General features: G+C 43.8%; 1 protein-coding gene across 2 annotated transcripts in view; it reads right to left on the bottom strand.

The window, feature by feature from the left end:
• Positions 1–6351: 6351 nt before the first annotated feature.
• The window catches only part of SUGCT (succinyl-CoA:glutarate-CoA transferase), a 689175-nt gene continuing 679548 nt past the window's right edge, over positions 6352–15978 (bottom strand). For both annotated transcript variants that reach the window (XM_073809536.1, XM_033862875.2), the window contains one exon: positions 6352–14753. In XM_073809536.1, the coding sequence (XP_073665637.1) occupies positions 14590–14753 (164 nt within the window). In that variant the 3' untranslated portion in view covers positions 6352–14589. The remainder of the gene's footprint in view (positions 14754–15978) is intronic.

Consider the following 15978-nt stretch of genomic DNA (forward strand, 5'->3'; position numbering starts at 1 on the left):
AATGTCCAATCTATCTCGGAAAAGAAAGCATATGGACAGTCAAGTGTTAAATAGTAGAACAAGGCAACCTAGAATTCAGGGTCCAAGGAAATTGCTAGAGCCATTTTAACTGGCCATGACTAAACTAACCAGGGAGAATCCCATAATTAACTGCAGCGCTGTTGTGCAGATTGGCATATGGGCTCGGCCTCAATCTGTACGAGGGACTGGTACTTTCCACGGAGCAGGCAGACAGATGGCCTCAGAGTTTTTCAGACTTTGCGTCAATGTCTCCCATGCGCTAACTGTAATCACAACCTTGACTTTATATAAATACATTTTCTTCCAGAGAAGGATGAATCCTGAAGCCTGATGAGGTGGTAAGTTTCTAGAGCTCTGAAAGTGTGGCAGTGGTTTCTCAAGGCTCTATCTTCCAACAAACCCTCCGGATTCACAGCTTGAATATGATTGATCTGATCTAAATGGCTCTGTACCCTTGGCCCTAGAGAATATATTACATAGAGAATATATTGGAAATCACAAACACTTACGTGATTGCCCATCCCGATGCTGTGTGTTTACAACCTACGCGGAGCAGCTAAGTCTGATAAAAATGTATCGAGTAATAATAACATTTACTCACCAACAGACAACTAATTCTGAGCACTGGATAGACAAGAAGGGACATGCTATAAAACTAGGGAAATGTATTTCTGGTTTACAAGGAATTCATAATCTGATTAAGCTGATATGACATAGATGTATGGAACACTATGTATAAAGCAACATATAAGATTGCCACCTCTGGTCCAGGCCCTTACTGACTCACAGTCAGATCATGGCAGTCAGTCCCTTTGAACCAGTCCTTTTATAATCCGTGTGCTCTATCACATCCACAGGGCCATCTTCCCAAAGTACAGCGGTGGGCAAGTCACTTCCTTGTTGGAACAACTACGTGGCATCCCAGGGCCCACCAAAAAATTACCCTCCTGGCTCTCCAGTCCTCCAGCTACCCTCTAATAGCTGCTCCTCTCCGGTCTTCCAGTCTATTGCCAATCGAGCAGCCCTCTTTCACTAAATTCATTTACTCAAGGTCTCTATTTCCAAATATGTCATGGCTGCCCTGCCTCCAAAGCTTGCTCACCTGTGCATGTAATACTGTTCCTGCCTTTACTTATTTAAGTCTCACTCTTCTTTGAAGAGGAAAATCTGTTTCCTACCTCATGACTTTCCTAAACACACTGGATTACAGAGACCATTCCCTCCGCTGAAGTCCAAGAGAACTGGCATTTCTTAGGTAGCACTGTGAGTCATTCTGCATCAATCTTATTTAAGGGTCCTGCCTTCCCATCTAGGTTTCCAGTTCCTGGATGTTTAGGACCTTGTCCCAAACCTATTTGCCCAAAGCTTAACAAACACAAGATCTTCAACAATGCTGTTGACGGCGACATAGTCAGGCACTGACTATGGAGCAGAGTAATCAGTTACAATCAGAATAGACTAGAATGAATTTTAAAAAGCCTTACTAGGCAGGTGACTTTGCAAACTGCGTTTGGAAGAAAGGACAGGAATGGCAGAAGGGCAAGCAAGAAGAGTGTGGGTTAAAATGGAGATGGTGGACATGGGAAGGAATGGGTGGATCTGAGAGCCTGACCATGTTCTGATAATTGAGTAAAATCAACAGATCGGTACGGAAGTCTGGTGGCCATATGCCCTTCCCTTTGCATATCTTCTAGGTGTAACTTGCTTAGGGCCATAGAGTTGGCAATTAGGGCCAAGGAAAAGTCATCATCTAGGCTTAAATTCTATCTTATGACCTTTAAATGTGCTGCTTCTATTTAATTCTTTGAAATATTATTTCCTTGGGTGAGGTAACTTTTTCCAGTGGGAAACTGGTTCGCGAGTTGTTTGCTCCTCATTTTAACCTTGTCAGAACAACTGGGCAGAACCGCAAATGCTGATTACTCTTTTGCACACATACTTATTCTGCCTTTCATGTCCTTGGGTCCCCCTCGAAAACTCCACGTTGTAGCAAAGACCCCGTGACATTCATATCTAGGTTTTCAGGGGTGTCAGGGGATATCACGGGGCATGTGCTGCTCAAGGGGTCAGCTGGGTTCCACTGAGGCTGAAACTGAGATCCAGTCCACTAGGTCTGACCTGAGATCCTTCCCATGCAGAACACTTCAACCTCAATCTCATCTCAACTCTTCCTCGAGTAGCCATCTACCGGGTCCATACAGCAAAGAGAGGAAGATGTGCTGAGGAATGTGTGGATCATATCCTACTTATTTGTTAACTTTGCAAACTTTCTACTTCTCTACAGTTCTGGATCACCAGATACCCAAAAGGGGTCCTCTTAATTCCTCATTTAAAGTGTCTTTCTTCTTTAAACAGTATTATTCAAACCTGTCCATCAGTTTTGTCTATATGTATGGCATTCTCCGTGCATCCACAGTATGACCCTAAATGAAAGAACCATGGAATGCAAGAACTTGAAATCTCAGAAGGATCTCAGAAATCATCTCATCAAAGCCCCTTCCTCTGTAGAGTCACCTACGGCGCCGGAGGGAAACACGGCCTGGCCACTCTCACCTGAGCATGTTACAGTTCTCCGATTCTATTAAGGACTAGTACTTTTTTCCTACAATTTGACCTGTGTCCTTAATGCAACTGTCCTTGTGAAGAACAACTGAGTTCCCTCCGTTAACGAGAATGTCTTGCTCCCTCCACTATAGAAGCACACTTACTGCAAGAAGTCAAAACAAGGATTTCACATTTCCATCAAAAAAAAAAAAAAAAAAAAGAAAACACATGTAGGCTTTATCTGGAGATCGTATTATAGCTCAGTGAGCCCAATTCCCTCCTCTCTTAAACTTACATAATGTAAAAGAAAAAAAAGGACATAGAGGTGATGAGTCAGACACCTGCTCTTCTCTCAAGTATCAGCTTCCTTCAGAACACTGTTTCGCAACAGCATTCCTATTAGTATTTCAGGTGAACAATTCTGTTGGGGGCTGTGCATTGCTTGTGTTTATCACCATCCCTAGCCTCTACTCACTCCCTCACCAGAAGCACACTATCCTTGTGCTGCCCCTGTTATGAGAACCAAAAATGTCTCCAGACATTACCAAATGTCCCATGGCGGAAAAGCTGATCCCATCCTTCTTGAGAACCAGTGGGTCTAGAACACACCATGAATGCGGAGGTGACTCTGAGGGGTCCTTTCAGAAGTTTCTTGTCAGTATTTGTGTTCCACAGGCTCCCACCTGCCAACTCTGACATCACCGCTATCATTTCCACCCTGGACTCCCACAAAGAGGCCAACACACAGCAGGCAACTCAGTCCCTTTTTCTCCATAATGCCTCCTCACAGGGCTGTACAGGTGTATCACACTTAACAGTGGAGATAACTGATGAAAATCATCACTTCAAAAGGTCAAAATTGAACGTCACATATTAAAAAATGACTTTTTGCCATAATCTAATGGGGAACTGTATTTGTGATCTATCGCTGTGTCACAAGTTGCCCCAAACGAAAGCTAACCTAATCTATTAAAAATAAAGCTGAAACAACAAATATGTATTATTTCACACAGTTTCTGAGGGTTGGGAATCTGGGTTAGCTGCACGGTTCTGAGATGTCGGTACGCTGTTGGCTAGGGCTGCAGTCATTGTCAGGCTGTACTGAGGCTGGAGGATCTGCTTCCAAACTCACTCGTGTGGTTCTTGGATTCACTTCCTCATTGGTTGTTGGACAGAAGCTTTAGTTCTTTGTCATGTGGGACTCTACATAGGGATGCCTCACTCCATGGCAACTGGCTTTCCCCCAAAGTGAACGACAGAGAGAGACAGGGACAGAGAGAGGCAGACCGAGAGAGACAGAAACAGAGAGAGGCAGAATAGATGCTTCAGTTTTTTATACCCTAATCTGGGAAGTGACGCACCATCCCCTCTGCTCTATGCTGTTGTGTCCACAGACCACCTTTGGTACAACACGGGAAAGCACAGCGCACGAGTGTGAAGCAGGGGTGAGGCTCACTGGGCTGCCAGCTTAGGGGCTGCCTACTGTGGAAACCCCTCAGTAACTTAAATCTTTCTGGAGTTTAAGCTCTTCCCAGATTGAGAACACGACAATTTCTGATCATAAGTGTCCTCAGTTTCACCTGAAGGCGGGAAGGAATTTGCATCTGGTCAGAACGATGACCTGGGGCACAACATCATCCAAAGAAACACATTCCGTTCCTTCCAGGACAATTAGTGGGTCAATTCATTTTAGAAGAATTTTCAACCAAAGCCAGGTTTTTGGTTGCCCTCTTTCAATAGGAAAAAATAATTAAAAAACCATAGCACATATTATTCGCTCTTTCAATCAGTCACGGTGCTGTAAGAACATCAAGGTATAAGTAGCAAGGCCTTTCCAGATCCATGGTAAAATAAAGGGCATCAAGCTTAGCCTCCTAGAAGAGATGGTCTCTGATCTGTCTCCTGGCCAAACACAGACTTGTGAGAAGGACTCTGAAAGCACTCAAGTAACAATAGAGGATCCAATGGGCTCTGGTCCCTCATGCCCTCCCTATGTGCTGCTCTGTGGATGGTAACTTGACAGTAAGCTGAGGGGAACATCCCCTAGCCCCGTCTCCCCATCACTATTGCTGCATGCCCCTCCCCATGGCTCAGCCTCCACTCCAGAAGGAGCTGATGTTCCCAGAGGCTGGGCACAGTGGAAATCATAATAAAAAGATTGTGATGCTAAAAAAAAAAAAAAAAAAAAATCTCTTCATCAAGCAACATTTAATATTGAGATCCTTCTCTGAGTTAGAACTTTGCTTATAACAAACCACATCACAACAGTGGAATAAAACCACCTTAGTTTATGTGGGTCAGAAATGTGGGTAAGGCTCAGCCGGGCCACTCTTCTGCTCCACGGGGTAGTGGCTGCTTTCGATTACTCAGTTGTATTCATGTGATTGCAGAGGAGGGCTGGAAGTCTGGGAGAGATTCACTCACATATTGGGTGTCTTTGGGCTCCTCGAAGTGGCTCCTCTCTGAAGAGAGTGGCATGGGTATCACGGGATTCCTCAAAGGACAGTGGTCAGAGGCTTTTCATGGTGGTCGATTTCCAAGAGCAAAAGAGGATGACGCTAAGCCTCTTCAAGGCTCAGCCTAGAACTGGCACTGTATCACGTCTACCCCATTCTGTGGGTCAAAATGAGTCACTTCTGAAAAGGTCTCTCATGTCAACCCCCCTTTGTGCTTAAAAATCCCTGGCCTGATGTCTCTGACTTCTAGACTCAGACTTAAAGGACTCATGTGATTAGGTCAGACCACCCCCAGACAATCTACCTATCTTATGGTCAACTGATTTTGGACCTTAATTATAGCTGCAAAATCCTTCCACAGCAGTACTTAGATTAGTGTTTGACTGAATAACTAGGAGAAAGTATGTGTACATCAGGGGCTGGGAATCTTGGGGACTATAGAATTCTGTCTACCAAAGTGAGACAACTGGTAAAATCTGAATAATGTTTGGACATTAATTAAGAGTATTGTATCAACAGCAATTTGCTGGCTTAGCTAATTTTGTACCTTGGTTACATCAAATGTTAATATTAGTGGAAACTAGGTGAGCAGTATATGGGAATTCTAAGTATTAATAGTTTTTGTAAATATAAAATTATTTAAAATAAACAGTTCAAAAAAAAAAAAAAAAGCAAGTCACCAGCCCAGCCCAGGTTCCAGGGGAAGGAAAATAAGGTGCATCCTTTGATGGGAAGAGAGGCATGTGCCTACTGGGAGGGAGGAGCTGATGGTGGCCATCTTTGAAAAGTGTTTATTACAGGCACTGTGAGTTAAAAAAAGAATGAACATAACCAGTTCTTATCTCATAGAACATGTAATCTGGTGAGTGAGAGCATGTCTAGTGGGCAGATATTTACTGTGTGTCTCCTACAGAGTAAGCATCATGGTAATCACTGGAGATGCAGTGGTGACTAAGATACCCACAATATTACAGTTAATAGGAAAGAGCAATTGGTGACTAGGAATTATAACTCAGTGTGTGATAACTGTTATGGTCAGATAAACACAGAGGCCTGAGATAGCAAACAAGATGCAGAAATCACTTCCAATTGTGGAGATCAGAAAACGCTTTGTTCGTGGGTGAGGACAAACACCAAGAGGTACTCCCCTCTCCCCTCTACTCCAACCCTTTGAAATTGCTCCAAACGAATCGAGAGGAGTTATCTGTATGGTTCACTGCTGTATCTTTTATTTGGGGGGAATTACATTTTTCACTGAATTTGCTTATAGAGTAGATTTTTACACAAATGAGTATTTTCCTACTAATAAAAACTGTAATTCAAGCTGGAGTCATAATATATCATCCTAGATATCTGTCGTACTTCTTTCATCTGTCCAAGGAGAATCTGAAATTTCATTGGAAATGGGTGTCACTCATTTCCTGACGTTCAGTACCTCTAATAAGTTATCCTTTGTTTACACTGATGTCTCTCTCTCTCTCCAGGTCTAGATTTCAGCAGTGTGCTGGTTGTTCTCTAGGGCACTAAATGGTGCCCCCTACGTGGTTAAGTCCAAGTGTTCTAGGCTCTATCATTTTTCCCAGCAACGGCCTTTGGGAGAGCTGCTTTTGATCCTACTGCATCAGCAACCTTATGGCTCCACTGAACCTTTAAAAAGCTTCACAAATGGCAGGCTATCTCTGTAAATTCATACACAGAAAAATCTTCTGGAGTGGGGGGAACATTTTCAGGTCCTCTTTGGTAGACGTATATGTTCTTAGGATGTTTGACAGTTGAAAAACTGTGATATCTCCCTGAGACGGCAGCCTGAGGAGACTTTCCTGAGGGTTTTGCTGACAGTGTTTCAGTTAAGCTGATCCTTTTGGAAACCCTGTTATTTCTAGAGCATTTGCAAAGGTTGAAATGAATGGATTAGGGTCTTTCTGCTCCTGATATGTCTTGCCCTTTACCCCTTTGAAGATCCCCAAGTCCTGGGGTGCAAGAGGTTTAGGGACACAATCTGAGGGTAGTGTCCGTGGTAATGACGGCAGGGTATCACTTAGTCACACTGAAGGTGATGGAGCAGAGGACCTGTGAGTGTGTCCACTTTAACATGATGACCTCCATCTTTTTCTTTTTTTTCATGGCTATGCCATGCAGTATGTGGGATCCTAGTTCCCCGACCAGGGATCGAACCCGTGCCCCCTGCACTGGAAGCATGGAGTCTTAACTGGACCACCAGGGAAGCCCCGACCTCCATCTCCAGGCAGTAGCCTTCAGGGCTTCCCAGGCACGTTGAATAAGTGCATTAGTACATATAAATCTATTAGGACAGTGCTTTACATATAAGACCTTAACAGATATTGTTGTTGGTGTCATTATTATTATTATTAAGCATCAAATTTAACCCCAGTCACAGAACTCATAAGAAGATCTTCCAGTATTGCTGAACTATATCTATCATGTATCCTAAGAGAGAGAGAGAGAGGAAAAAAAAGAATATAATAAGAGCTCTTATTTCACGCGGATGCAGAGTAAGTCTACTTCAACTTTGCACAGGAAATGAAAGGTAATAACTCTACCAGCAGAATCCTCTTCCTCCCCCAGCTGGGCCTATTCTAGCTCTGACTGTTCATTCTCCCAAGTTAAAAAACCTTCCCCCAGAAATGTACCCACACAGAGGCCCACCAAGCTACTCATTTCACCACATGTCACCTGGGTCGTATGAGTGTAGCTGCACAAACTGATGAGTTTTGATCACTGTCATCTCTGCAGGGTTTTGTCGGTGACTTCAGCTAACTGAGTCACTTAGCGAGGCCTGAACACCACCTCTGCTCGCGTGCTGGGCCCGCAACCTTTCACTTAGGTTTTCCCAGAAAGTAAATTTGGAGAACCAGACAAATGTTTGGGATGCAGAAGATGGGAAACGGGCCCAGAGACGGAAACCCTAGTGACTGGATAGTTCCAACTCTGTCATATTTTTTAAGAATGGAACACTCTCCCATTTGCACAGTTCAGCAAATCAAGCTGAGAAGATTCAGGGTCCTGGGTCACTGGGCACTGTTTCCAGAGGTGACCTGTGGGTCACTGCCTTTCTGTTCTGCCCCCTCATCTGTGTCAATGCCATTGCAAGCATTTGGCTATCTATAATGACAATCCTGGAAATATAGTTCATTTTCTACCCCCCCCTAAAGAGTGAATCTTTAGCAGTCCCCCCAAAATAGACGCTACAATTTTCTTGACCCTCTGAGAAGAAAGAACACAATAATGTCCATTAGTAGTATATTTCAAAGCTTTGATCAAGAACAGCCAGGAAGTCCTTTGTAAAACCTACAAACATAAATCCAAGTCTACTGGGGTGAATGTGTGTTACACATGTTGCCATGTCCCATACCAAGAGATGCTACGGCAATCTGAATTCTTCTCTAGGGTTCAGAAGGAGGTAAAGGGGAGGACAGAAAGATATTTTCCCGTGGCCGTTTTCCATTAATTTCTCTCCTCTCAGTTGTGTGTTCTGAAGCTATGTCTTGCTTCATGGGCAGCATTTGTGCACAAGTTCTGGGTGACAGCAAGTTGTGCTCATTCTGCAGATGAGCAGCAAGAAAGCTTTGCTCCTCCAATCTCTGTGGTCAGGAGCCAAAGAAACCAATATGAGTTGAACAGACTGTCATGTGGTTCATTTGCAAAGAAAAAGAAAGGGGTGGGGGGAGACAGGAGGGGTGCGTCTGAGTGTTTTTCATCCTGTTGAAAGAAGAAAGCAAAGGGAACTGTGAGGACCCAGGCTGCCTGTTTCACAGATGGCAAAACCAAGGTACCGCCTTTCTGGAGGCCGTTTGACAGCAGTGATTAGGGGCAAACTACTAATCCCCCTTGAAGGCGGAGTAGCTGCCTTCTCCAAGAAAAAGCAAGAAACAAAGGGACTTCCCTGGTGGTCCAGTGCTTAAGACTCCACGCATTTCCACTGCAGGGGGCACAGGTTCAATCCCTGGTCGGGGAACATAGATCCCACGTGTGGCAAGGCCAAAAAAACAAAAGAAAAGAAAAAGCAAGAAACAAAGGCCAAGGCTGAGTGCTGGAGCAGAAACATCAAGCTTCATGCCCTCCTTCCCCCTTCTCTGATGAGAACTCAGTCACAACAGCAAGACGCCAGCTGTCACAGAGTCTAGTCTCTGCTCTGTATTACATTTTATTTATTTATGTTTTTCTTAGCACTGGGGGCATGTGACAGGTAGCAAGCCCGAGGGCTCTGCCCCAGACTGGGGTGACATCTGGAACACTCCTTCACTTCGTTCCCTGAGTTTTGAGGGAGAAGGAGAGGGAGCCAGTTATTCAGGGCTCACCCCGCCCATGGATTAAGCCAAAATCGCTTGTGGAGCTGAAGTCATGGCCAGAATTACCACTAGTTATCCTCCAGATCACTGAGCAAGTCCTATTTTTCTCGAGGTCAGTGGTGGCTTTTGGTGTCCATGCTTATGTAACATGGACAAAAAGAGAGAAAGAGAGAAAGAAGCAGAGGAGGAGGGAGAGGAAGATAAAGGAGAGGGAGAAAGAAAACATTATTGTAGAGAAAGGATGGGGAAAAAGTGAAAAGTCAAAAAGGAAGTGGAAATAAAAAAAGAGAAAGTAGAAAAAAATGGACTTACAGGGAGGTGTCAATTAGTCACTTTGCATGGCAACGATTCTCCTGTCACTTTAGACTTTCAAACCAAGGAAGAGCAGCCTCCATATTAGTTTCCTATTGGTGCTGTGACAAAATATCACAAACGCCGTGGCTTAAAACAGCACAAATTTATTAGCTTACAGTTCTGGAGATCAGAAGTCCCAAATGAGTCCAAACTAGGTCTCACTGGGCTAAAATCAAGCAGGACTGCTTTCCTTCTAGAGGCTCTAAGGGAGAGTCCTTTTTTTTTTTTTTGCATTTTTCATCTCCTAGAAGATGCCTATGTTCCTTCATTCGTTTCCATTTTCAAATCCCATAGCAATCGGAAAAGTCCTTCTCCCGTCATGTCACTCTGACACTGACTCTTCCACACTTAAAGGCCCCTGGGATTGTATCAGGCCCACCACAGGGCCCACAGGCCCCTGTGATTGTATCAGGCCCTCTTGCCATGGAAGGTGGCACTATCCACAGGTTCTGGGAATTAGGATGTGGGCCTCTTTGGTGCATCTATCACAGCCTCTTATTAAAAAAAAAAAAAGGATACAAATGACCTTATTTACAAAACAGAAACAGACTCACAGACTTAAAGAATGAACTTATGGTTACCAGGAGGCCAGGAGGGAAAGGTAGGCGGGGAGGGATAGATTGGGACTGACATGTACACACTGGTCTATATAAAACAGATAACCAACAAGGACCTACTGGACAGCACAGGGAGCTATACTCAACATTCTGTGATAACCTATATGAGAAAAGAACCTGAAAAAGAATGGATACATGTGTAACTGAATCACTTGGCTGTACACCTGAAACTGACACGGTTAATCAGCTATGCTCCAATATAAAATAAAAATTAAAAAAAAAAAGTTGCAAAGGGTCAAGAGGCTGGGTAGTCCCTTTAATGTTAAGATCTTAAAGAATGGGAAGAAAGAACTATTTCTCCAGAAAAAAAATTTGAGGTGGGTGAGTTCCGTCTCCTGGGTAGCATTTGAGCTCCCCCCAGTGCCTGTCCTCCCTCCCGGCATTCACACGTCAGGTCAGGCTAGGCTCACCCTGCGATGGGCTCGCCAGGGTCCCCAGGGCCAACACACCCTTGGGTCACCCTGACCTGGGCGTGCTCTCTCTTCCCTTCCACCACATCAAATTCACTTATTCCAACTCTCCTCCCTTCAAAACTCACATTCCCTCCCCCAGTGTGTAGAATAAATATACGGTTTCAAAGTATTTGCATTCATTTGTCAATAATACGTTAACTTCCTGGAGTGATACTAAAAGACACGGTTTTGAATCAGCTTTGGGGGAAATGTGTCTGTTGGAGGTGCTTATACTCCACGAATCCCACCACATAAACCTGTCCTGCATAGAGCCAGCTCAGGTCCATTTGTGCCCAGAAGATAGCCTGGTATGTCTACACAGAGAAACCATTTAAGCATCATATGAGAGTAGGAATTTATAAAACACTGAACCCTGGTATTTCTCTACTAAGACTGTAAGAAGTAACACAATTTTATCCTGATGTCTGAGAAAAGTTCTACATTTCCCCTGTGATGTGTTTTTTATTTTCCCAGCAGCTGTTTGAAATGGAATTATGTACCTTTTTTTCCAGAACCTTTTCATCCTCCTTATCAAATAATGATTGTACCACAAAATAGAGAGGGAAAAGAAGTGAGCTTGACATTCTGGCCTCCTAAGTGTCATTGATACTACAATCAAGGTGAACCACCATTTTCTGCTGGCATCCCGTGTCTGAAGAATCTCATGAATTTAAGGACTCACTATAGCGGATATTCTCCCATGAACAGAAGCAAATGCAAGAAAAATCTATTAATCTTTGGGGATGAGTTTGAAAATGAATAGCCCAGGGCCAGGGAATGGAGGGTGAGGACTGTGCCTTTCTTTCCCTCTCGTCTCCTTTGCCACATGAGCTGTCAGAGCAGAGGCAGACGATCTGGACCTAACGTTCTTTCTCAGCACCTGCTGGCCCAGGATCTGGAGAACGGGTCCTGTGGATAAAGGCAGCATTGAGCCACATGGGACAGTGACAAGCAAGACTCACATCCGTAAAAGCAGACCACATGCCGACGTCATGGGACCGAAGGGTCAGTGGTGAGCTACCAAATTCAGGTGAGATACAAGCGGGTGTGAATTTCCGTGCAAAAGGCTGAAAGCAGGGGTCTTGAAGTCTTATGCAAAAGCCCCCCACTGTGGGGTTATCTAAGAGGTTAACCCCACATAGTCTAATAGTCTAATGAGCTAGTATGAAATAACCTATGTGAGACCTCCCTTGTTTTTCTGTTTTTTTAAATCATGACTGGGCTTCTAACTCCTAGTAGATGGACTGAACACGAAAGAACACCAAGTAACCCGGGGGAGTCACACAAAACTGGTCAATGTTCATTTCTCTTCTTCTGGGGAAACATTCAGCATATCAGAATGCATGACGGAAAATATGCTTGATTAACCAGAAAATCATGGCAGCAGAAAGTTTAAGAAAAAAATCAAGGGAAGGAAACCAGTTGCTCGTGGACACACATAATGATTAACCCGCGAAGTTTCAAAGAACTTTCTAGGCCAACCTCAGACACAAATCTGCCAGAAGGTAGGCCTTGACACAAAGTGAACTGGAGCATATGGTATCTTAATAGTATGTTTGGCTTTGGAAATGCATAAGATAATAGGTCCTGATCATTAAAACAGCACATTGTTTATAGGTATAACTTGATCTGGGACAGGTTGCTAGAAATTGTAGCAAGCACAGTGTTTCTTGCAGGACTAATTATCTATCTGAACTTGAAACATATTCTAAATTACTTCTCTCACCTAATCAGTTGGGTAAGTGCTATCTGTTGGGTAATGAACAGGTTCAAAGTTCTCCTGGATCGTTTTGAGGTGTGTAGGTGGAAATCTGGACAGCTACATACACGATTACACTGGAGACGGTCTCCAATGGCAACTCTGCTAGGGACCAAGACTGCGCAATCAACCAACCGTAATTGATTTCAAGGTTTTAGAGGCATTTTGTGACCCTGTCTAAATGATCAACATCCTGCTACATATGGAGACCCAGATATTTAAGGGTTATTGCTCAGTAACCAAGTAATTTGCATTTCAAGACATCTACTTGGCTCACTAGGAGAAATGGTGGAGAAACGTCTTTCAAGGTATGTGTTTTGCCAATTCTCTGTCATCCAGTCTTTTACCATTTTCATTACTAATTGTATATACATGGAAGAATTTCATTTAGATGTCTGGCCTGAAGTGAATGTCTCCAAATATATATCTACGAATTAGCCACTGGGGGAAAAGTACTGAAGAAGGTATCAAATTACCCTTGCATGATGAAATTCTAACTAGTGGGATAACAGCAGGAGTTCTTCAGAATAAGTTGTCCACAAAGAGGAAAGCAGAGAGGACAATAAGTGTTTCAAGAATTAGTAGGCATTCTTCTAGAAAGTCCCAGGAGGCCTCATGAGAAGACAAACTTCCTTTGGAGTCCTTGATTCTACAAACACATTGGGGCTTACAGCATGCATAAATGGCTTGAATCTTCCCAATAAAAAAGAACACCATAAGAAAACTAGCTCTAGGGGCTTCCCTGGTGGAGCAATGGTTGAGAGTCTGCCTGCCGATGCAGGGGACACGGGTTCGTGCCCCGGTCTGGGAAGATCCCACATGCTGCAGAGTAGCTGGGCCTGTGAGCCACGGCCGCTGAGCCTGTGCTCCGCAACAGGAGAGGCCACAACAGTGAGAGGCCCGCATACCGCAAAAAAAAAAAAAAGAAAACTAGCTCTAAATCACAGTTTGAAAAATGAACATCTGTAATTTAACTTTCAATGACCACTTGGCATGTAATGACATGGCTTTAAGATATATGTGCCTAACAGCGTGAATTGTTTTCATATGAGGATACTCATCATGGGGTCATCTGATTCCTTGGTCTGTACCTGGGCTTGGGTGATTGGCAGTCTGAGTGACAATTCATCCTGGAACATACAGGCAAATCAGCTACCACCTTCTGGACAGGAAGATGTTTCTGTATTTCGAATTCACTGACAAATACTTAAATGCAAATACTTAATATTAAGGCATGATATATTCTTCTACAGTGGATACTCAGATCACAAAGAAATATTTTCCTTTCATTCTCCAATTTATCATTATTTAGACGTTATTTAATACCGAGATAGTCATCTGACATTCATTTAAAAACCTGTTGCATTTGTACTTGGCTCAAAATAAGGTACCAATTAAAGAACCACTCTTCACCCCCTACATCCCAAAATTCATTGGTGGAGACTGATTTTCTGCCGTGTCTCATGAAATAATCAAAGAAATACAACATAAAGCCATTATTTACCCCCATGGGGGAGAACGGAGCTCAGTTTTATAATGGACATTAACAAATTCCATGGTTTAAATTACAGATTAACAAAGGGTTCATGAGCTCAAAATTAAGTTATTCTGTTTAAAATCAATCACCGAGACTGTCATTCTGCTTATTGCTTTGACTTCCTAACAAAGGTTTAAATGAGGACTTTATGTGCAAGTAAAGAACGTCAAGAGATCTGCTCTTTTTCAGACCTGCGTGGGCTGGAGGGGCAAACGTTTAGGCTATTAACGTAATTAGAATGAGGAATGTATTTTTCCAGAAAAAAAAAACTTCACCCAAAAAAAAAAAAATCCCACAAATCCACAATTAATCTATTATCTGGGGTAAATGGTAAGGAATCAAAGGTGGGGTGCGTTTAGAAAGCACTCGATTCACTGATACCAGCGCCATTCTGGAGAGGCCAGGCAGGAACTCTGGAATTCCTCTAACTCTTCCGTGGCAGGCACCAGAACTGGGGAGCAGGGTCCGGAAAGGCTACTTTACCTTTGCTAGCAAAACGCATTCCAACTGTGGTTTTGCAAAAAAGCGTATTTCCTTTGTCACTCAACCTCATGTTGGGTCACCACTCCAGCGCTGAGCAGCTCTGTGATGGCCCTGTCATCGTATCTGAGGACCTCCTTCAGGACGTGCGTCGTGTGCTGCCCAAGCAGGGGGGGCGGGCTGGCCTCTGACATCTTTAACTCACTGTATCTCACAGCTGGGCCTGTCAAAGGGGGAGGAAGGCAGGAAACCTGTTAATGACTAACCCTCAGAAATTCATTACCCAAAAAAAAAACAAATTCATTACCCAAGCAGCCTGGGGTGTTTGCGATGAATGCCAGGAACATCACTGCCGGTTACACCCTTGCAGACGGACCATCATTTTGGAAAGAACTGCATTTGCACACATGGCTTTTCTTGACTTAGCTTTATCCAACTGTGCAGTGGTCATCTGACCTGCCCACCACCATGCAGGGGGCCACATGAATATGCCTGGCCTGTCACAAAGACCCACAGGGGTAGGTCACTCAACTGAGTTGACTTTCTGGGTCTCAGAGAACAGTGGCCATGGGTACATAATGTCTCTCTGAAGCTGGAACTCTGACCCCAGGTGAAGGTAACACAAAGGTTTACTACTCAGCATCTACTGTAGGGTTCCAAGATTCAGTTCAACAGACCACAGATCAACTACACCTCAGCCAGACCCGGGGTGAAGCCTTTAGGTGGTAGAAGAGGTTATGGGTGCAACCTTCATTGTCAGAGAGACTTCTGTTTGGATATCAGCTCTTCTACTTTCGAGCAGCGCCATCTCGGACTAATTACTTAACGTCTCTGAGCCTCGTGTTCTGCGACTAAACTGGGTATGATAAAGTTTACCACATAGACTTGATGTAAGGATTTAAATGAGATAATGGACAGAAAGCACGAAGTAAGCATCCCCTAACCCACAACAATGCACAAAACCTGCCGGCCACTATGATGACAAAAGCTGCCCCATCACCTCCCTTGATGCTTTGCAGTGCAAGGGGAAAAGGATGTTTATTGTCAGCTCTTTGCTGAGCACTGAGCCACTGCAAACAGGGTAACTCAAGAAATGCTTTCAACACCTGTTGGGAATGGATTTTATCCTCCCCAATCTTCACATAATGACACTAAAGTCCCCAAAGCTAATAAGGTTTTGCTCAAGGTCACATGGCTAATAATTAATAGCACCAGGAAGCAAATCCATGTCCACCTGAGCTGTCTCACATTGAAGACCATGTACTTTCCATAACCTTAGCAGCCTCGTCTTGCTTCTCACTCTTCCATGGACAAGCTGGGGAACATGCTGTTTCAACAGATTTTACTTTTGTTGCCTCATTCAATAAATGGTATTTATGTTGGCTGTCCTTTACGTCTCACTTGATTAGGCTTCGGGAAAACAAATTAGGGAGTCACAAGGAGACTAC

Source organism: Tursiops truncatus, chromosome 9, assembly GCF_011762595.2.
Source record: "Tursiops truncatus isolate mTurTru1 chromosome 9, mTurTru1.mat.Y, whole genome shotgun sequence".
NCBI classification, from domain to species: Eukaryota; Metazoa; Chordata; class Mammalia; order Artiodactyla; family Delphinidae; genus Tursiops; species Tursiops truncatus.